We start from the raw sequence: 22,938 nt of genomic DNA on the forward strand, positions 1-22,938 counted from the left end.
TCCACTGATCAGAGTTTCTGGGGATTTACACATCCCCCCTCTTTCTTCTATGCAGTGGGAGACACCCTTGCACGGGGAGCTTTCCCTTATACATGCAAATGCCTCTTTCAAAAGGGTTTCAAACCTTTTCCTTTGTCTGCTCCTTTAAAGTAATCCTTATGCCAAAGAGACACAGTTTGGAATGGTAAAATGCTCCCATTCAGTAGCAAAGTTGACTTTCTTAAGTCACCGCTAAACGGTTTTCCCAACTGAATGCATTTTTTTTTTATTTTTTATTTTTCCATTTTTTTTTAAATTTTTTTTTTTCAACGTTTATTTATTTTTGGGACAGAGAGAGACAGAGCATGAACGGGGGAGGGGCAGAGAGAGAGGGAGACACAGAATCCGAAACAGGCTCCAGGCTCTGAGCTGTCAGCCCAGAGCCTGACGCGGGGCTCGAACTCACAGACCGCGAGATCGTGACCTGGCTGAAGTCGGACGCTTAACCGACTGCGCCACCCAGGCGCCCCTGAATGCATTTTTTAACTCCTTCCAGGAATATTTGAGATTTCTAATTCCTCATTATTTTCACTGAAATTTGGTGTTATCCTCTTTTCCTTATTTTGGCCATTCTAGAAAATATTGAGTGGTTTCTCACAGTAAAATATAGAGTGATCTAAGACAGTTGTGCTGCTGCCTGAAACTGAAACCACTTAAAAGCATAAAGTTGAACAATTCAAAATGGTGGCATTAAAATATCAACAAGGCTTCCTATTAAACTTAGTAACCTTTTTTCTCTTGGGGAAGCCTCCCATCATTCCTTCTTAACCACCACCCCCCCTTTCTCTTTTAACCAAAGAGTACCAAACTGGAAATATGATGACCAATGTTTGTAGCACAAAAACAATTCTTGTCTCACATTATATTGTAGCTCTGAAGAACAGAGGTCAGTTTTCAAAAACAGGATGAATGTGTATGAGAAGGAAAGATTTTCCTTCATCTGTGCTCTATTCTTTGGCCAGTCTAACGATTAAACTGACATCAGGCAGGTTCAAAAGAGAAAAAAAAAGAATTTCTTCATGATGGGAACCTCAAAGATTTGAGGCTCAAAGACAGGCAATCGATGCTTATATGCCATTTAGAATGAAGGAAAGGGGGTGGGGCTTTACAACTCAAGAAGGAGGAAGTATATCTACATTCAATGAAAAAGGAAAGAGCAAATGTTTATCAAACATGTTTGCACTGCCACGCAGATAACTCTTTATAAATGGTTCATCGCTAGGGGCACCTGAATGGCTCAGTCAGTTAAGTGTCCCTCCTTGGCTTAGGTCATGAACTAGCAGTTGGTTAGTTTGAGCCCCACATCGGGCTCTCTGCTGTCAGCACAGAGCCCACTTCAGATCCTCTGTCTCCCTATCTGCTCCACCCCTGGTCATTCTCTCTCTGTCTCTCTGGAATAAATCAATAAACTATAAAAAAATAAAATAAAAATTAAATGTTCATCTCTGCTATTAACTCCTTCCTAGTAGAGGACCCTCATCTAATTTATTCTTGGTATATATATCAGCCTCAGAAAAGAAGGACATTTTTCCATTGCCAGCAACTTAGAGGTTGCCAGAGGATATTTTGTTAAGTGAAATAAACCACATACAGAGAAATATATACTGTATGAAATCACATACACGCAAATCTTAAAAATGGCAAAATTATTAAAGATTAGCAAGTTTGTTGCCAGGGGCTGAGGATGGAGGAAATGTTTAGATGTTGGTCAAATGGCAAAAAGCACTACTAATGCAGGATGTGTGAGCAGTGAATGTTACACCTCAGTGAGTATAGTTAGTACTAGTGTATTGCACCCTTGAGATTTGCTAAGAGAGGCTACCGGAAGTGTTCTCAACACACACATGTACACACACACACACACACACACGTATTAACAATGGGAGATGAGGGATATGTTTATTGGATAGATTGTGGTAATGACTTTGTAAGCAGGACCCAAGGGTACAGGAGCACCTGTTTCCAGTGGCTCCCACAGACCCAGTTCTGCCACTCATGGATGACCAAATCCAAGGACAAGACGGAGGACTTTTGCTGCCTCAATTTTGACCTCAAACTTCCTCACTAGGTTCCTTCCAGCTTGTCTCCTGGCTCAGGAGGAAGACCCTGAAGACAAAATATCCCTCAGGGGAACTGGAACTACCCCTCAAGCCTCAAGGACTGCCCTGAGCAGAAAGACCCCACCCTGGATTGACTCCAGGACAATGACAGACTTCACTGTCTACCTGCAGGTCCTGACTCCTTTTGCCCCTCCACCCACCTCTCCCCTTTTCCCTTCCATACACCTGGAAGTGTATCCAGCACTTTGGAGACAGTCCTTGAGACGTTATTCAGCCATCTTTGTAGTGTCAGCCTCCCTGACATAACTTCCTCTCGTGTTTCGCCACCTCTCATCTCTCTGCCTTTGGATTTTGTCAGTGGTAAGTGGCCAAACCCGGTGTGTGTGGGACCCCCGGAGTCGGCAAGAACACCGGTGAGATGAATGGTGATAAAACAAGAAGGAGATTTTCTTCACGGAGGCCAACACTGAGAAGAGAGGTGACCAACATCTCAAACACTGTCCCCAACCTGCCGAAAATCCTTCCAGGTTTATATAAAGAAAATGTAGGACGAAGGGTGGTGTACATGCAGGTGGTGAAGGTCAGGCCAATCACTGCATTGCTGTGAGGCATGTGGGGTCTTGCTGGCTCAGGGCAGTGCCTGTTGCTGGAGGAGGTAGTTTCCTTTTCCATCCTGCGATCCTTTGCCTGCTGGGGCTTCTTCCTGAGCTAAATGCTGACCTGGAAAGAAGAATGGAATCAGCTAGGAAGGACAGACGAAGGTCAAAAGAGAGACAGTTGAAGGCACTGCTGGGCCCTCTTTCCATTTCACAAAGTCTATGTATATTTACTTTTTAACAATTGACTGACCTCTAGATGTTCAGAAATAGAAAACAGGGTGATGAATGGGTTGGCTCCTGAAACTCCCATGGAGCAAGAATGTCCTATCCCCTTTTGGGGGTGTCAGAATTCCTGTCCCTTTCCAGTTGTTCAGGTTGAACTAAGAAGTTGACATGAGACTGGGTGGCTCAGTTGGTTGAGCATCTCTTGGTTTTGTTTGTGAGATCAGGGATTGTGAGAGCAAGCCCCACATCAGGCTCTGCTCTGACAGCACAGAGCCTGTTTGGGATTCTCTTTGTCCCTCTCTCTCTGCCCCTCCCTGGTTCTCACTTGCTCTCTCTCTCTCTCTCTCTCTCTCTCTCCCTCAGTATCCCATTCTCTCTCTCTCAAAATCAATAAACATTTTTTAAGAAAATTGAGACTGGAAAGACTATCCTTGTAACCTGTTTCTTTTCAAAAGAATCATTTGACATCGAAGCTCAATATAGACCAAGTGAACTTCAGCACATCTATCTATTTCAGTGCCTCAGCCTGGAAATGTCTATTCATTATTGACTACCTACAAGCATTCTTTTTATATGTATCAGCTGACACATCCACCTGCATTTTCTTCTGTCTCAGGCAGTTCACTATTACACTTATGACTGAAAACACTTAAATACACTAATGCATTTCCGTGAGCATTTCATCTATCAAGACGTCAACATTTCTCCTAGGACACAAGGCACAATGTTCAACACTTGGTCTCAAATGTCTGCATTCCCTAAAACCTAGCTTTCCCTACACCTTCACCTGTGGTCAATCACATTAAAATTCAGAAAGTTTCCCTTACCCCTATTTCTTGAAGGACTTTTGAACTGTCTTTGTGCAACAGTCTTCAAACTTCATGCCCAGAAAAATGTTGCACAACTATAATCTCTCATATTGAAAGATACACATTCAAAGATAATTTAAAGTATGTCTTCAATATTACAGGACAAACTGTTATATTACTGATGAGATTCTGGCCTGATTGCTGGGGCCATTAACAACATATTTGAACAGCTATTTATATGATAAGTATAAAAGGGTTCATTTCATGCCTGTAATGGATTATTTATTACTAGAATAGATATATTTTGGTTAGTTTATTAACTAATTTATTTTGTGTGTGTGTATGTGAGAAAGAGAGCACAAGAAGAGGAAGAGGCAGGGAAGGGAAGACAGAATCCCATGCCTTTAGCACACAGCCTGATGTGGGGCTGGAACTCAAACCATGAAAACAGGACCTTAGCCAAGATCAAGACTCTGAGGCTGAACTGACTTGTGCCACCCAGACGTCCCGAGAATAGATTACTTTAGTCACAATTTTACTTACAAGGTCACGGATGTGTAATTGACCTTAACACTCTTGGAGACATGAATATATAAATGGTTGACAGGAAGAACAACAGACTGCATTTTTCTCATGAGATGGGAGGCTTTGTAATTTCTCCAGGCTACGGAGAAGAGCGTGAACACATAGTGATTGTCACTCAGGATAAATGTCCTGACAGTTGGGAAAAATGCCTTGATTAAGCCCCGGTTGTTTACTTGCTTCCAGGTGGCCTACTGAAAAAGAGAAAAATTGTAATGATGGAAGACAGGGTATAGAAAGTTGCAAAGATGCTCCCTAGGACAAGGATGTTTGGGGTAGCTGTTATCTCAGGACACTATCTACTTGTGATTACTTCCTGTCAATAGGTTGATCCCTCAGCTTGTGCATGCACAAAGCATGAAAACCATAAATGAGCCCTAAACACAAAATATATGAGGTATAAGGATCATTATCCAGTATAGATGATGTGCAAGCCTGCAAAAAAAAAAAAAAAAAAAAAAAGTCTTAAGAAATGTAGGAAGAGTTAAATCATACAAATATCTTACTTTGGCCACCATGGATTGAAACTAAGTTGTTCTTTGTTTTTAATGTTTATTTATTTGAGGGAGATTGTGAGCAAGTGTGAATGGGGAGTAGCAGAGAAAGGAAGAGAGGCTCCATGCTCACTTTGGAGCCCCATGTGGGGCTTGAGCCATGCCCATGAGACCAAGACCTGAGAAAAATCAAGAGTTAGACCCTCCACCAACTGAGGCACCCAAGCACCTCTAATTCCATTTTTAGTTATTTTAAAACCTCATACTGTTCTCCTGAATGGCTGCTGCACCACTTTGTTTTCCCACCTACAGTGCAACAGGGTTCCCCTTCTCTTCATCCTCACCAACCCCTGTGGTTTCTTGTGTTGTTAATTTTACCCATTTTGGCAGGTGGGAAGTGCTATCTCGTCCGTGTTTTGATTTGTGTTGCCATGATGATGAGGGATGTTGATCATCTTTACATGGGTCTGTTAGCATTCTGGCTATCTTCTCTCAAAAACTGTCTATTCATGTCTTTTGCCCATTTCTTATCTGGGTTGCTTGATTTGTGGGTGTTGACTTTCAGAAGCTTTTATAGATTTAGACTTTTCATTCAAGTCTCAATTACTGTGTTATCCCCCTCTTTTCAAATAATTGGGTAAGGTTTGTCCTGTTTTAGTAAAGCATATGCACTTTCAACTGTAAGTTTGATTCCAAACTTCAGAAATGAACAAACAGTCCCAGAGAGTCTCAGAATTGGTACTTAGTTTCAGGTTTTTGATTTCCAGGATGTCTTGAAATCTAGTCCTTGTTCTGACAGCAGGTGACTTAAATATCTAAGCTGGTTTTGAGCAAACTGCAATTTTTCTTTGGGCACCTGATGTCTCTTTAAAGCCACAAGTTTTCACAGGTGTATGCTGGTGTCATGCAAAGAACCTTGAGAAGGGGAGCAGAGAAAGATATTATGTCATACTATAACAAAGGAGAGCCTGCAGAAAACTTACTGTCATGTAGTATAACATTTAAGTTTGTCACATATAGAATGGACCCTCTGTGGAACCCTGAGGCATTACTCAACAGGTCTATTGCCATTCCTCCCAACTGAAGGTAAAAAGTACTGGCTATCCTTATCACCTGGACTCTTTTGAAAAGGACTGCATGGGTGTTTCAGGGAACAATCAGTTTTCAGTGGGAATCGACATCACTAGTGGATGAACGTTGGCAACAAAAGATAAAGACAGATAGCAATGTTATTTTTTGCTCAGGGGTCCTAATCAAACTTCCATCCTCAGCCTTTGGGTTTTCTCTCAGGTACAATAGGGGTCATACAGGGACTAGTATCCCCTTCCCTTGCCAGGACTCTCCTTCCCAGGAACCTCCTATCGCCCGGAACCTCCACCCCAAGCTCTCCAGCCCCTGACCCCATGGTTGTCATGGTCCGAAGTCCTGGCCTTCCATGCAGCTGTGGCCCAAGATGGCTTGAGAGTGACCATTGATCTAGGGCCTAAGCCTTGTATTCCTCTATTATGTGCTTGCTGCCCTGCTGGGTTTCCTTATTTATGGGGCAATGATTAACTCAGGGCAGAGATTTTGACGGATCTATTTGAAGCTTGATGAGTGATGCACTGTGGAGTGTGCCAGTATCAGTTGAACATTTTCCTCACAAGACGGTTGGTAGCTCATCCAATAGTACTGATCATTTGATCAGTACCACTAACCTCAGCTAAAGTGCCATGAGAGACAGAGCATAGAAAACACGTTGAAATGTCATTTATTTCCCCTTGTTTCCAAATGTGGTTACTACTGTCAAAATCTAGATATTTTCCCCTTTGCGGGAAAAAGAATTTCTGGCATGACATTTTTCAAAGAAATCTCAGTCCAGTAAATGAATTGGGGCAGATAAACTAAGGAGAAATGGGTGTGTAATGCTCAAAAGGCCTAGACACAAGGAATAAATTCATAGACAGGGACACATTGTTATTTATGGGAGACCCATATTTTTCAAACTGTTTTAGCTCTCTGAGGCAGGGGCTGCTGGTAGCACTGGGTTTGAGCACTAAAAGTGTAGCTCAGCTGTAAGGACACACACAGTTTTATTCCCAGTGCAGAGAGTAGTTTCTCCAAGCCAGTTGACAGGGAGGACTAGGAAGATGCCTGTGGTTCCTTGGAGCCCTGTCATTGGGAATTAGGGAGACATGGGAAAGGTCGGCTAAAGAGCTGAAGGTGTGTTTGGCTCTTAAATTTGTAAGTCTCTTTTTTCCAATGTCCAGAAACTCTGATCACTGGAGAAGAAATGGGTTTAAACCTAGATAATAACCATAGCCTTCCTTACTTCCCTAAATGGTTCCCAAAGGGATCCCGTGTGGCGTTTCAAAACCGACCCTTGCTGATGCCCCCCTCCTCAGATTCTGTCAATTGGTGTGGATTGAAACAACAGTGTTGGCTTAATTCAGTGCTCCAGGTGATTCTCCCTGAAGCCAGAGTCAGTTGGCAAGGCTTCCCATTAATTTATGAGATTTGAGTGCAGGCTTTTGCTCAAGGAGAGTTAACTCCTCTACGTGAGTGTGGGAGGATTAGGACTGCGCAGCACACTGTTCCTATGCTGTAGCAGAATTTGTGGGTGCCTGTGGGAGTGGAAGCCACTGAAACTATAGAAGAAAAACTCAGAATTGGGCTCCAAGTACATAGTCTCCGTTTCTGAAAAGCTCCTGACACAAAAAACCAGGAAGTTTTGTCCTTCTGCATTCCAAAGTCCCGCCTGCCAGTGAGCACTTTTCTGGTGAAGACATTCTGTTGATGGCATTTAAGGGCATTTTCTTCTGATGCATGTGTGATTTGTCCACAAATACCTTCTGAGAAAGAAATCTAGAGGACAAGGGGAAAGAGGTAGAAATGGCCAGCTCTCAGGTAAGCCTGGTGTTCCAGGTCAGAGGCCGTGTCATCTTTTCCCCCTAAAATTCCATGCATTTAGAAATCACAAATGTTGGTTTCTCTGTGTTTGGTGTTTCTGCCTTATGTTTTCAACAAAGTTTTACAACCTTCTCGGGAACGATACTCAAGGTTAGGTCCTTAGAACTCTTCTCCCCTATAAACAGGAATCTTCTCTACATTCTCAAACAAGGCTTTCACTAGGACGTCAACACTTGTCACTTTGAGGTAAAGTCCTAAAGTATTGCAAACATTCCCTTTAGGACAGATGCAAAAGGGAAGTTGTTGAGTCCAAGATTCCAGTTGCTGATGAGGTCTGGTGGTGGGATTTCAGTCGAGGAGAACCATTCCCCTTTAGTTCCCCCATTTAGTACGTCTCTGTAGAGCAGGATGAAGAAAATGAAAAATACAAGGCCCCCAGTATCTTAGGAGTCCTCTTAAACATATGGGAATCCTTCTGGAGACCTCCCTTTTGCCTTTCCGTCCCCTGGCTGCATAGTCACTCTTCACAACCCCACTGTGGATCTTGGTGCCCACAGGTCCTCTCTTTGTGTTATAATAAAACAAATTTTTGGACCAAATAATAAATGCAAAAAAACCAGAATGGATATGAGGCCTGAATAACTTGGAAAGGTAAAAAAGCAGGGGGAGAGTAGTCTTGCTTTGTAAAATGTGAAAAAGATACTCTTTAAAATATACTAGACATGACAGGACAGGTAAACAGTCATCTAAAAGTGGTGTTTCTCCCATTCAGATGGGGCTTCCAAATATGGGCCGATGATCCTGTGGAAGCCAACGACATGAGTGGTGAAAAGAATTCATCTGTGGCAGAATAAGACGTTAGATTTATGAAAACACCCCAAAGGAGTGGTGGCCAGGACAGCAGATGAGAGACTCCTGCTGTGAGCAGTGACTTGGGGCTGATTTTGAAGGGGGAAGATGAGTATGTATGGTAACTTAATGGAATTTGCCCTCATGTGGTAATTCTGCCTGGTTGTAAGTACCCACTTGTTAGTTAGTTAGGGCCTCTACATATTTTGAGGCAGGTCACCTGCTGGGCCTGCCTCTCTTCAGCCAGGTGGTCCCTGTGGACTCCTCTACTACCTGGTGCTCAAGCCTGTTTATCTCAAAGCAGCCTCTACTGAAAGTATATGTGATTGAAGTTTGTATAAATCCACTGTATTCTCTCATAATTAGACTGACTATCAGATTCACTGTTTGGGGGCCAACAGAACACACCAGGGATCATGTGTCCTTTGGTGTGTCTTAGGCACTGATAGCAATTTGTTTCCTTACACTTCGTGTTCACTTCTTTAACTGGCCTGGTTCTCTCTGCCAGATCTCTCCCTTATAACGTTCATCCGTCCCCCCTCCCCCCCCACCCCGACCTTTGCTAAGGATCTTAGATTTACTGAGCGATGTGCAGAAGCCATCACATTTCAGCTGGAAACTTCTTTCTTCTGCGTTTCTCTTTGCTTGTCGTTTCTGGTGGGGAGAACTAAGGCAAAAGAAGTGTAGCTTCAATTAAATTTCCTTACACTTTGGAGCCCATTGATAAAGGAATGTCATACACTGCCTGTCTCAAGTATTTAATAAAAATTAAACATTAAGGTATGAAAGCAGCTGTGATTTACTTGAGGAAGGGCATATCCTGTCATTGGGTTGCAAAGTGTAAGGAAATTTAATTGAAGCTACACGACTCTTGACTTTGCGTCCCTCATCATTGCCCCCCTTGAACAACGTAGACGTTTACATCTTTAAGGTTGTTAAAGTGGAAGGTCTGCACTTCAGTAACTTCTTCCTGATGAATCGGTTCCTACCTATAAGTGAAGATTAGTCAGTTGGGAATTTAGTAGGCGTTAGGAAGGCTAAGGCAGCTGTCTTTAGAGTTGATAAAATGTGGGAGTTTCCTTGAGGAGAATGAATCATCTGTCCCCTTGAAGTTGTGTCACTGAAAGAGTCTCATCACCAGGTGGAGAGAAAAAGAAAACAGCAAAACATGATAAAGGACAAAACCAAAAAAAAAATGCCAAAATAAAATTTTATTTTCCTCCACAGTCTTGTCACAGAAATACCCTTTTATTTACTGCCTTATATTTTCAGAAAATGAAAACAAGAATACAAAAGTTGAGAAATTTGTGTGTCTTAATCCTGAAATATAATAGAGTCATAGTGCAGCAGCTGGGGTTGTCACACACAGGAAGCTTGATTTCAGCCAATAAGGAGATCAGAGGGAATAACCTCCAAAGGAGAGACTCACAGAGGAAGGGGGGTGGGGCGATGATTTCCTTTTATTTAAGATTCGAGTGGACAATTAGGAAGTGGAGCCTTGTCATTTACCTGAACTGGGCATAAGGTGGCACACGTACCTTAAGAGGACACTTCCATACATTCGCTGTGTGTTACATAAGGTTTGTTTTCCCCCTTGGGTGGAGATTTCGCTATTACAAGGAGGTCAAGGTGACTGTCCTCCCTGAGTTCACTCCATCATCCATCTGCATAGGGGTTAAGCTCGACATGGCCTGCCCAAGCTCTTCCTTGGGGCGGTCATTCCATTTTGTTGAATGTTTTCTGTTTCCATGACAGGAGACTGTGTCCACAGGGTGTTTTGCCAGAAGTAGAAGGAAGAGGTTAAGTAAAATGAGGGAGTATAGTCACTGGGTACAAGCAGGTAGGCGGTGAACGTCAGTTCTTATAGTCTAGCTGATGATATTCATTTCCCTTTCATCTTAGGTACCATTGTGAACACTGCCAATGGCCACTGGATGACTGTTGTATTTATTTCAGGGACTCCTGACCTTCAGGGATGTGGCCATAGAATTATCTCAGGAGGAATGGGGATGCTTGAACCACAGTCAGCGGGAGCTGTACAGGGATGTGATGTTAGAGACCTATGGACACCTCCTCTTCTTGGGTGAGGATATCTCCTTCTAGATTTCCCAAACCACACTCGTGTGTTTGTTCCTTCCTTTGAAGACTGTCTCTTGGAAGCTTCCTCTTTGTATGACTGGGATTCAGATCCCTGCAGCAAGGGAAGGAAATGGGGATTTGTAGATGTAGAGAAATAGCTTCATGAGGTTTCCTTTTCAGCTTCAGCCTCCCTTTCTTAAGATGCCATCACCATTTCTGTAGATTGATGGCAATTCTAAACATTGAGTGGCAAAAGACGGTATGGCCCACATCTTAAACTCCAACTTTTACTGCTTATTGTATTGGTAGTATTTGGAAGGCTGGTCATGATGTGAATATTTGAAACTCCTCCTGCATGTCCTAAAGGGGCTCTTTCTTGCACAAGAGTGTTTGAGAAATCATTTGTTAGAATTCTTCAATGTCCTCTCTTGTCTGCTGAGTACAGTACTGAGTTGAAAGGTAGAATCTCCAGCCGTATTTCTATTCCTTTCTTCTGATAAACAGGTCTCATTGTGTCAAAACCAGACCTGGCCATCGTTTTGGAGCAAGAGGAGGAGCTGTGGGGTGTGAAGAGAAAGGAGACAGTAGCCTCACACTCAGGTAGGTGGGAGAGAAGCACATGACACAGGTGAGGTCCAAATGTGAAGGAGGAAGATAGATCTTACAGTGTTGTTCAGGTAGCTCTCCTTGAATGGAATTTCATTTGGGAAGCCTAGTTTCATGTCTTTCCCTCTCACAGGGGGACATCTGCTCTCTAACACCTCATGCTCCTTGATTCTCCAAGGATTCTCCTTCAGCTCCAGTGAAGGTCCACCACATCCCCGGTGAGGACCTCCATAATCTGAGAGCTTCTCCATTGCTGTGAGAGCCCTAGAGGATCTCTCTGTATTTCTGAGGAACTCTATGCTAAGCCATTTCTGAATTCTGTTTTGCTTCTTGTGACAAGTGTGTCAAGGTAGCAGTGGGCATATTGTGTTTTGATGCAGAAATGTGGGGAACATTGGAGACAGAGATCACATGTTTTGTGGTTTATGCTTTCCAAAGTTCCAGAGGATTTTATCTTCATTGTACACAATTGAGGCTCAGTAATTTCACGAGATCACAGAACACCTCCCTCAAATGAGAAAATCTAATCCTTTATTTCACACCAAAATTTCACTTGTCTTTGTATTAACCAACATTTGAAATTTCCACTCTGTGTGTTCCATTGCTCAATGATGAAATAATTTAACACATCTCTGTGTCTCCTAGCATGTTTGCATATTAATGCCATAAAGCAGCTATAACATTTAGAAGTTAGATCTCACAGCCTATAATAAAGTCTCAATGGTTACCTTATTTCCTAGTAATTGCATCATTTTATACTTTTAGTAGGAAGTTCCTGTGACTTTTTCATAGGTGTTTGTACTTTCAAATAATTTGTATATGAGACACATCTCGAAATTTTTTGAATCAAAAGTTCTATATGATATGGGTATGTGCTGTATAAGAAATGAGTTAGTGGGTGCCTGAATGGCTCAGTGGATTGAGCATTGGACTTTGGCTCAGTTCATGATCTCACAGTTGGGGAATTAGAGCCTAGTATGGGGCTGTCTGCTGTCCGTGTGGAGCCTGCTCTAGATCACCTGTCCCTTCTCCCTTTGCCCCTCCTTTGCCCGTGTGCTCTCTCTCTCTCTCTCAATAATAAATAAACATTTAAAGAAGAAATTCCATATACAAAAGGATTGTTCATAAATGTAATTTTACTTCAGAAAAAAAATTAATCACAAGATTATTCTTCTACTTTCTCAGAATGTATCTGAATTTCATCCTAAATATTGATTTGTTTATAAAGTGATTGTCAGGATATTTTCCAACTTTGGCAGTGTTTGTTGATTTAGAAAGGAAAGTTTTGTGCTAGTCAGCTTGGTTCTAAACAATGGATTATACCCTTCCACTCTGTGTAAGGGGAGGAATATATTAATAAAATAATACATTTTTAATGTGTTTTAAGTGCTATTTGTAAAATTTTTCATTAGAGCATTTTATGCTTGATATAAAAAAAATACCTTTCCTGTTTTACTGTCAATGAAGACATGCCAACAATCCAAGTGCTCCTTTTTCATGGGTACGTAGTCACAGTTTAAAATTATAGTTATATGGTAGGTTTCCTTTCACAGGATTAATCTATTTTTTTAATGTAGACTGAGGTTAAATTTTGTCTTATTCTGGTTTTACATTCTATAATAACGTACTTTCTTTTGTATGGGACTTTCCCCACGAGCTGGTTGTAGTTTCATTTACCTGTGTATCTTGTTACAGGATGACAATGTTCATCTAGTGCATTTTAAGACAATGTGAGTTTAAGTCAATTATGAATCAACCAGGCCCTTTACCAACAAATTGATGTATGTATTTCTTGCTATAAATATGACCCATACATACTTTGGGACTCATCTTCTTTCTTGGTTAGTGGTCAGTCAATGTTTTATCGTGTCTAGGTGAATTGTCATAATAATAGACAACTAATGTCTTGGTGAGTCATCATAACAGATAATTAATTTCATCATGTATTTATTGGTGACGTTATATTCTTCCTGCGTGAGAGAATTACTTTTGTGCATTGAAAGTCATTTTTCAACATTCTATCCTTCAGGGTGCCTGGGTGACTCAATCTGTTAAGGATCTGAGTCTTGATTTTGGTGCAGGTCATGAACTCAGGGTCATGAGATTGAGCCACATGTTAGGCTATGAGCTGAGAATGGAATGTCCTTGGGATTCCCTCTCTTTCTCTCTCTCTCTCTTTCTCTCTTTCTCTCTTTCTCTCTCTCTCTCTTTCTCTCTTTCTCTCTTTCTCTCCCTCCCTCCCTCTCTCCTTCTGCCCTTCCCCTGCTCTCCCTCTCTCTCACGTATATTCTGTACCTCTGTATCAAATTTAGATTTTTTTTATCCTTATTTGTGGTCTTATACCCATGACATGCTTGGTACCATTCTCTTCAACTTTTCCATCTTCTGTAGTATATTCTCTGTGGTTTACATAGGGATTACATAGAATGTCTTAAAGGTACACAAACACATTGTAAACTGATATTCTCAATTGTATACAAAATTATTCTACATATCACCTCCACCCCTGCACCTGACTTAAATTACTGATAATACCGTTTCTGTCTGTTAATATGTACTTACCTTGATTTATGATGTTTGTACTTTTTTTTTTAATTTGTTTATTTAGAGACAATCGGCAGGAAGGGGCAGAGAGAGGTGTGGATAGAGGACCAGAAGTAGGCTCTGTGCTGACAAAACAGAACCTGATGTGGGGCTCAAACTCATAACCTGTGAGATCATGACCTGAGCTGAAGTCTGTTGCTTACCATACTGAACCACCCAGGCACCGCTGATTTTTTATACTCTCATTGAAAAAAATACTGTAACAGAAACTAAAGTGACTTGTGCTACCTCATTACAACATGACAGATTTGTGTATTTTTTATAAATTTTTAATGAGTTTTTCTTTTTGAGACAAAGAGATTGCAAATGGGGGAGAGGCAGAGAGACAGAGACACAGATTCGAAGCAGACTCCACGCTCTGTCAGCACAGAACCCAAAGTGGGGGTAAAACTCATGGACCTTGAGATCCTGACCTGAGCCAAAGTCAGTCACTTAACCAACTGAGTCACCCAGGCTCCCCAATTGTATAAATTTTTACATTTAGCAGAGGGCTTTATGTTCTCATGTGTTTTTAGTTATTGTTTAGAATCCTATTATTTCAACCTGAAGGACCTCCTTAATGTTTCTTGTAGGAGAGGTCTACTTGGAAACTTAGAGGGGTTCTTACTTGGGAAAGTCTCCACTTCTACATGCATGAAAAACAGTTTGGCCAGGTACGGTATTCTTAGTGGATATGTTTTGAACTTTGAATACCTGAATACATGGGACCGTGCGCTTCTTCCTATAAGATCTGCTAATCATCCCACTGAGCTTACAGGAGCTCTCTTGGACGAGATGAGTGGCTTTTGCCATGCTGGTTCAAATTTCTCTTCTCGCCTGTGAGTTTTGATAGGTTAATTATAAGGTGTCACCGTGTTCACGTCTTGACATTTACCCTGCTATGAATTCACTGCGCTTGTTACATTTGTCTCTTCTTTCCACATACAAGACTTGAGCTCTTCATATCAATGCTCTTCCCCCTTTCCCTCCCCTCTCCTCAGGGGTTCCCTTAATATACATATTGGATGGCTTGTTGGTGTCCCATGAGTCCCTAGACCCTGTCCTTTGATTCTTAGCAGGTAATTGAACACAAGAGTACTTTAGGTTGTCTGGTTCTTTCTTCTACTTGATCAAGTCTGTGGTTGACCCCTTAGTGCATTTTTAAATTCAGCAATTGTACTCTTCATCTCCCAATTTCTTGTTCATTGTTTGTGATATGTTCTGTTTCCTTGGCTTTACATTTTGGTCATGAATAGTTTTCCTGCTATCATTTAGTTACCTACCTATTTTTCCTCTTCCTCCATGAGCATCTTTATGACGGTTATTTTGAATTCCTTGTCAGTCAATTAATAGTGCTTGTAATTTAGGGCCACTTTTGGAGATGTATTTTGTTCCTCCAATTGGAACACAAAATCCTATTTCTTTGTATCCTTTTATATCTTTGGATGACATTTGGGAATTAAAAAGCAAACAAACAAAAACCCACGAAAACAATGAAAACAAAAGAAAACAGAAAGTGAAAATAACAGCCACTGGGCCCAGGATAATGGACTTGGTTTGTACAGAGGAACAAAAAGTACAGTAATTCTAGGTACAGTGACACATGTTCTGGGCATTTGTCCTGTCTGAGTTTCTGTAACTGCTAAGGTTAAAAAGTGTATTTACTCTTTGGAGACGATGATACCTTCCTCTCTCATTCTTCAGCTCTGTAGTCTCCCCAGTGTTTGAACAAATGCTCACCTTTCGTCTGAGCAGCCACCACAGTGTATCCAGAGGATGCTCTCAATCCTTTTGCTTCCCATGCCGTGCATGACAGAAACAAGTCCCTCAAGACAGCAAAGAAATCGGATCGTTGAACATACATTTGTTTCTCTCCTCGACAGAGGGAAGACTTTGTCACTGTGTTGCCATGCAGTGTCAGGGAGAGTGGGCAGCTGTTGTAGGCAAGTGTCCTAAACGTTCTCTGTCTTTTCACTGTGGCTCTTCTTCCTTTGTACTTGTCTGGGTGTGCTGTATTCTCCTAATGGACTTCTGGAGCCCTCAAAAACTCCTTTGGTCTATTTGTGTCTCCAAGGAGGAGCAAAGTCCTGGTGCTTCCTATTTCTTCCTTCTGCTGCTGTCCTATCAAGGATATTACTTTTGCACATTAGCATACTTACATATATGCAATGTAGTAAGTGTGATGACTTCTTTTGTATCTTTTAGTTGTGTCTTCCCGTAACACCCTAGGCTTGTTGGTCGACAACGAAGAAGAGTCCTTTGGTACAGTGATATGGGAAAAAGTAGACACTGTGGCCCTGAGTATTTAAACTTAAGGGATGATGGGGAAGGTGATGGGGTGTAGGGAAATGCCGAATGTTTATTATGATGGATATAACCAAACGGGCACAACTACTGGTAACGAAATGCTACTGCTAGAAGAGATCAAGGATAAAAAACCTTCTGGGGAAAACCTCACCTTAACTCATTATGTTTGGAGAACAATGTCTTTGGAGCAAAAGTCAAAAATCCAGTTTTTACAGATACATATTCTTTGGAAGGACATTTGGAAGTTCTGAAAAGTCACCTAGCCCATACTGAAAGTATTACAAATATAAAATTGGATTAACCACTCACTGAAACAATTCTGTGAGTTAGACATTTGAAAAGGGAGATAAAAATTCTAAATGTGATTGATTTGAGAAGTCCTGCTTGGAGGTCTCATTATTCTTCCACCAACACGTAATCCCCCTCTTCCCAAGGCTCTGATTTTGATAAACACAGGAGGGTTTGATCCAAACATCACTGTTCAATAGTTACAATACAACACTGAACTTGGAGCAACTAGTTATGTGTGTGTTGTTACAAAGGCCTTTAGTTGAGGACTCTAGCTTCCATAATTACTGAGGTGTTTATAGTGGAGACAGAAGTTACAAAAGCAACGAGTGTGGGGAAAACATGAATTGAGGGTGAAATGCTAACAAGCATGAGAGAACTCCATCTCCAGAGAACCAGTATAAAAGTAAGAAATGTGAGAAAGTCTTCTATGTAAGCTCGAATCTTCTTGTACATCATTGTATCCTGACCAGAGAGAAGACTTAAAGATGTAGAGATTCTGAGGACCCTGATCACTTAGAGATGTAATTTTGTGGTAGAGTTTTTTCTTACAGTCTAATTAATTACTAAGCATTAAGCAGTATCCTTTAAATTATGATATTGGATACCTACATGGATTACAACACTGCAAAATGAATTTTAAAAAATGTAGTAACTCTGTGACAGCTTTTCACTAGTCTTCAAAACTCACTCAACAGCAGAGATTTCATAACGGGAAGAAATCTAACAAATTTATACAAGGAGGCAAAGGCCTTACCACTCAAAACTTATCAACCTAAGGAGATACATATTGGGGAGAAGGCTAAATAAAAATATTTAAATATGAGCAAAATTGTTAAGCCCAACTACAAACTTTCTGAACCTCAGGGAGAGCCCACTGAATGAAACCCTACAAATACAAAGGATGTGGTGAAGCGTTTAGTTTGTAAGCAAAACTATTCAACATGAGATAATACGTCCTGGGGAGATGACTTACAAATGTCAAGAATATTGGCAGTCTTGACCTGAACTGAACCCTTACGTAACCTCAGAGAAAATATACCGGACGGAAACCCTAGAAATGTAATGAATGAGGAAGGACTTTTGGTTTTAACATACACTTCAGTAAATACCAGTGTCTTTATAAAGGATAAACACTTTACAGATGTAGACATTTGGCAAACTATGGAATGAAAAGGCAAATCTAAGAAAGTCAGAATTCACAGCAGGAAGCAATAAGTCAATACCACTTTTCACACATGATTCTAAATCAGAGTGTTTATTTAGAGGAAAACCCAAAGTTTAAACACTGAGAACACTTACATCGGTGTGGGCGTATCGGGTCCTAACCCCCCCCCCAATGGAAAATCTGTGGGTATCTCTGGAGTCTCCAGAGCTTAAAACCATACCTACTTTTCCATGGAAATAGCTTATTGTTGACTGAAGCCTTACCTAGAACATTGCTGGTGAATCATCCCATTCTTTTTTTTGTTGTTTGTATTATAAGTGGTATTGTTACAATTAAGTAAGCTTGAGAAAACAAAAGATTAAGGAACCTATAATGAAAACCTATTTATAGTAGTTCATTAGATTTATATTTAAAATAATCTCTGTATAAATGGATGCACACTGTTTAGACCCATGTTCTTGAATGGTCAGCTATATTTTGGAGATGACTGAAAGGATCAAGGGACAATGGATATCTGGAGAAGGACAATTATTCTCTTTTTTTCTATTGACCATATCTGAGGTTTTTTTTTTTTTTTGCATGGCATATTCTATTAATTTTTTAATTTTTTTTAATATTTATTTACTTTTGAGACAGAGAGACAGAGCGTGAGCAGGGGAGGGGCAGAGAGAGAGTGAGGCACAGAATCTGAAGCAGGTTCCAGGCTCGAGCTGTCAGCATAGAGCCAGATGCGGGGTTCAAACTCACAAATGGAGAGGTCATGACCTAGGCCAAAGTCGGATGCTCAATCGACTGAGCCACCCAGGCGCCCCTGCATGACATATTTTATTAGTTTTACTCCTAGATCATCTCATGCTATGGCTTTATTGCTTATGTCATGCAAAATGATTTGACTATTGTCTCACAGACACGAGGGTCTCTTTTATGATGGGAAATTCATGCTGACCTACATAGTGTTGGAAGTTCTAGCATCAGCAATCAGACAACAAAAGGAAATCAAAGGCATCAAAATTGGCAAAGATGAAGTTAAGCTTTCACTTTTTGCAGATGACATGATACTATACATGGAAAATCCGATAGACTCCACCAAAAGTCTGCTAGAACTGATACATGAATTCAGCAAAGTTGCAGGATACAAAATCAATGTACAGAAATCAGTTGCATTCTTATACACTAACAACGAAGGAACAGAAAGACAAACAAAGAAACTGATCCCATTCACAATTGCACCAAGAAGCATAAAATACCTATAAATAAATCTAACCAAAGATGTAAAAGATGTGTATGCTGAAAACTATAGAAAGCTTATGAAGATAATTGAAGAAGATATAAAGAAATGGAAAGACATCCCCTGCTCATGGGTTGGAAGAATAAATATTGTCAAAATGTCAATACTACCCAAAGCTATCTACACATTCAATGCAATCCCAATCAAAATTGCACCAGCATTCTTCTCGAAACTAGAACAAGCAATCACAAAATTCATATGGAACCACAAAAGACCCTGAATAGCCAAAGTATTTTTCAAGAAAACCAAAGCAGGAGGCATCACAATCCCAGACTTTAGCCTCTACTACAAAGCTGTCATCATCAAGACAGCATGGTATTGGCACAAAAACAGACACATAGACGAATGGAATAAAATAGAAACCCCAGAACTAGACCCACAAACGTATGGCCAACTCATCTTCGACAAAGCAGGAAAGAACATCCAATGGAAAAAAGACAGTCTCTTTAACAAATAGTGCTGGGAGAACTGGACAGCAACACGCAGAAGGTTGAAACTAGACCGCTTTCTCACACCATTCACAAAAATAAACTCAAAATGGATAAAGGACCTGAATGTGAGACAGGAAACCATCAAAACCTTAGAGGAGAAAGCAGGAAAAGACCTCTCTGACCTCAGCCGTAGCAATCTCTTACTCGACACATCCCCAAAGGCAAGGGAATTAAAAGCAAAAATGAATTACTGGGACCTTATGAAGATAAAAAGCTTCTGCATAGCAAAGGAAACAACCAACAAAACTAAAAGGCAACCAACGGAATGGGAAAAGATATTTGCAAATGACATATCGGACAAAGGGCTAGTATCCAAAATCTATAAAGAGCTCACCAAACTCCACACCCGAAAAACAAATAACCCAGTGAAGAAATGGGCAGAAAACATGAATAGACACTTCTCTAAAGAAGACATCCGGATGGCCAACAGGCACATGAAAAGATGCTCAACGTCGCTCCTTATCAGGGAAATACAAATCAAAACCACACTCAGATATCACCTCACGCCAGTCAGAGTGGCCAAAATGAACAAATCAAGAGACTATACATGCTGGCGAGGATGTGGAGGAACAGGAACACTCTTGCACTGTTGGTGGGAATGCAAATTGGTGCAGCCACTCTGGAAAGCAGTGCGGAGGTTCCTCAGAAAATTAAAAAGAGACCTACCCTATGACCCAGCAATAGCACTGCTAGGAATTTACCCAAGGGATACAGGAGTGCTGATGCATAGGGGCACTTGTACCCCAATGTTTATAGCAGCACTCTCAACAATAGCCAAATTATGGAAAGAGCCTAAATGTCCATCAACTGATGAATGGATAAAGAAATTGTGGCTTATATACACAATGGAGTACTACATGGCAATGAGAAAGAATGCAATATGGCCCTTTGTAGCAACATGGATGGAACTGGAGAGTGTGATGCTAAGTGAAAAAAGCCATATAGAGAAAGACAGATACCATATGTTTTCACTCTTAGGTGGATCCTGAGAAACTTAACAGAAACCCATAGGGAACAGGAAGAAAAAAAATAAAAAGGAGGTTAGAGTGGGAGAGAGGCAAAGCATAAGAGACTCTTAAAAACTGAGAGCAAACTGAGGGTTGATGGGGGGTGGGAGGGCGGGGAGGGTGGGTGATGGGTATGGAGGAGGGCACCATTTGGGATGAGCACTGGGTGTTGTATGGAAACCAATTTGACAACAAATTTCATATACTGAAAAAAAAAAAAAAAGAACGAATAGCAGAAATCTTGGTAATCCTGGAAGGAAACAGACTTCCAGATCCAGGAGTAGCAAAATGGATAAAAACAAAAAACTGTATGCTTCCTCTAGGAGACTCATTCAGACATAACTCACCTGCAGATTGACAATGAGGAAATGAAGAAACACATAGCATGCAACGGATGTCAAAAGAAAGAGTGGCAATACTTCTATGAGACAAACAAGACTTTTTTGTTCTTCTGTTGTGTTTATCCTGCTTGGTGTCATAGTAATGCTGGCCTCACAGGATAGTTTGGAATGGTTCCTGATCTTGCACGCTTTATAGGATTTTGAAAAGATTACCTTTAGTTATTATTTTTTTAAATGTCAGTTAGAATTGACCATGGAATGCATGTGATCTTGGGCTTTTCTGTGCTGAGAGATTTTTGATTCTGAATTCAACTTTCATTCTTCTTTTACCTATAAGAAGATTTCTAAATTTGTGGGTTTAAGGTTCACAATTTAATCTTAGTAACATTTTTAGGAATTAAGTGGATTTTTTTTAAATGTTCATTTACTTCTGAGAGAAAGAGAGAGAGAGAGAGCAGGCAGAGAAGGGGCAGAGAAAGAGGGAGACACAGAATCAGAAGCAGGCTCTAGACTCTGAGCTCTGAACACAGTGCCTGACCCATGGGTCAAACTCACTAACCCTGTGATCAGGACCTGAGCTGAAGTTGGATGCCCAACTGACTGAGCCACCCAAGAGCCCCAGAGGATTTCTTTTCTAGGTTACTTGTTAGGATACAATTGTTTATATAGTTGAAGCATTATCAATTTATCATTTTTCTGGTTAAACTGGGCATTACTTTCAATGTTATGTTATTTTTTATTCTGGTCTCTATTTTATTTAGTTCTGATTTATCTTTCTAAATAAAATGATTTCAGATTTCCATTCGTTATTTCTTCTCCTACTAAATTTCAGCTAAGAGTTTTCCTTTTCTCGATCCTTTTGGTGTAATGTTGTTGACTTCAATGTTTTCATTATTTGAGGCATTTATTTAAAAAATAAATTTTTAAAATTTAAAACTTTAAAAAATAGGAAAATCGAAAGTAGTGAAAAACTTACCAGAAATAAAACAAGCAATGACCAAAATAATATAAAATAAAAATAAGGATTCTTTAGAGTTTTCTAAAGATCATATCATCTGTGAACAGAGTTTTTTTTTTTTTTTTTTTGGAGTTTGTAGCCTTCTTCAGAGTAGTGTATTCCTTTGATTGGGTAACATGGCAATGCTAGTACCACAGAGTATTTTCATATTTTCTCTTTTCACTCCTTGGAAATACTTGAAGAGATTTAAAGTACTTTCTCATGAGCTGTTTGTTTGAATTCTCCAATGAATTCATCGGACATAGGACTTTTCCTTATTTGGAGTTAGTTTGATTTTTTTTTTGTTTTTTGTTTGTTTTGCATGTTTTTTATTACTCTTTAAGTCTACATAGTTGTCAGCAGTAGGGATTTTTTTTTTCAGGATGGAGTACAGGTCCTTCTTCCATTTTTTGAATTCATTCTCATCCCTTGGTATTTTTTGTGGGCATATAAGTATCCTCTATTGCCGCTCATAATTATTTTTATTTCAGTCGTATCAGTTGTAATGTGTCTGCTTTCACTTCACTGCTGCCTTTAGTTAGTCTTTTCTCTTTCATTCTGACTTGATTGAAAGGTCTATCAATTTTGTTCATCTTTTCTGAATGCCAACACTTCCTATGGTTGATATGGTCTTAGTTTTACTGTATCCTGTCTTAAGGATTTCAGTTTTATGTTTAAGTTTCCTTCTGTGGTGATTTTGGTCTCATGTGGTACTTTTCTTGATTACTCGAGGTAGAGGAAAATGATTTGCACGATAGCATGACAATACTACAGAATTATCTATCAGGCTATATTGTCAGTGTCTTGTGTGCAAGGTTATGTGTCCATGGAGGAATGAAGTCCTGATGATTCATTCTCAAACATTTGGCTGACGTTTCCTGATTGATTCTAAGGTTGCATAATAGAAGTCTTCAGTATATTCATCTGAGAGTACTAAGTGGGATGATTTAACTTTTCTGTCATTTGATATCTTTCAGCTGTATCTTCACAATGCACCCAGAATTTCCTGCCAAAGCAGTGCTTAGAACCTTCTCTCCAAAAAGTGTCAATGGGTGAACATAGCACCCATGAGAATTTACACTTGATGATAGACTGGGACAACAATGGGGAGAGTGAAGGACATCGAACCTATCATGACGGATATTTCCAAATGGAGACATCTGCCCATGAGAAGAATCTCACTGCCCCATATGGTGAAGGATACAAAGCATTTTGCAAAACCTCCCCTTGTAAGTTA

At 40.4% G+C, this 22,938-nt stretch overlaps 2 protein-coding genes across 2 annotated transcripts in view; one reads left to right on the plus strand and one right to left on the minus strand.

Moving 5' to 3' along the window:
* The window catches only part of LOC124511660 (zinc finger protein 729-like), an 84,523-nt gene that overhangs the window by 22,740 nt on the left and 38,845 nt on the right, over positions 1-22,938 (minus strand). The gene's annotated exons all lie outside the window — the stretch shown is intronic.
* On the plus strand, positions 7,680-11,248 carry LOC124511630 (KRAB domain-containing protein 5-like). The gene is made up of 3 exons (XM_047079032.1): positions 7,680-7,694; positions 10,503-10,629; positions 11,130-11,248. Exons 1-3 carry the CDS (start codon positions 7,680-7,682, stop codon positions 11,246-11,248), a joined length of 261 nt encoding a protein of 86 aa, XP_046934988.1.

Source organism: Lynx rufus, unplaced genomic scaffold (genome assembly GCF_022079265.1).
Source record: "Lynx rufus isolate CCGP_SWC_20201006 ecotype Redwood Valley unplaced genomic scaffold, mLynRuf1.p SCAF_16, whole genome shotgun sequence".
Taxonomy (NCBI): Eukaryota; Metazoa; Chordata; class Mammalia; order Carnivora; family Felidae; genus Lynx; species Lynx rufus.

Excerpts from the sequence above, each read along its gene's own strand:
- LOC124511630 (XM_047079032.1), top strand. Across the intron at positions 10,630-11,129 it reads TGGACACCTCCTCTTCTTGG|GTCTCATTGTGTCAAAACCA; the intron begins GTGAGGATATCT and ends TCTGATAAACAG.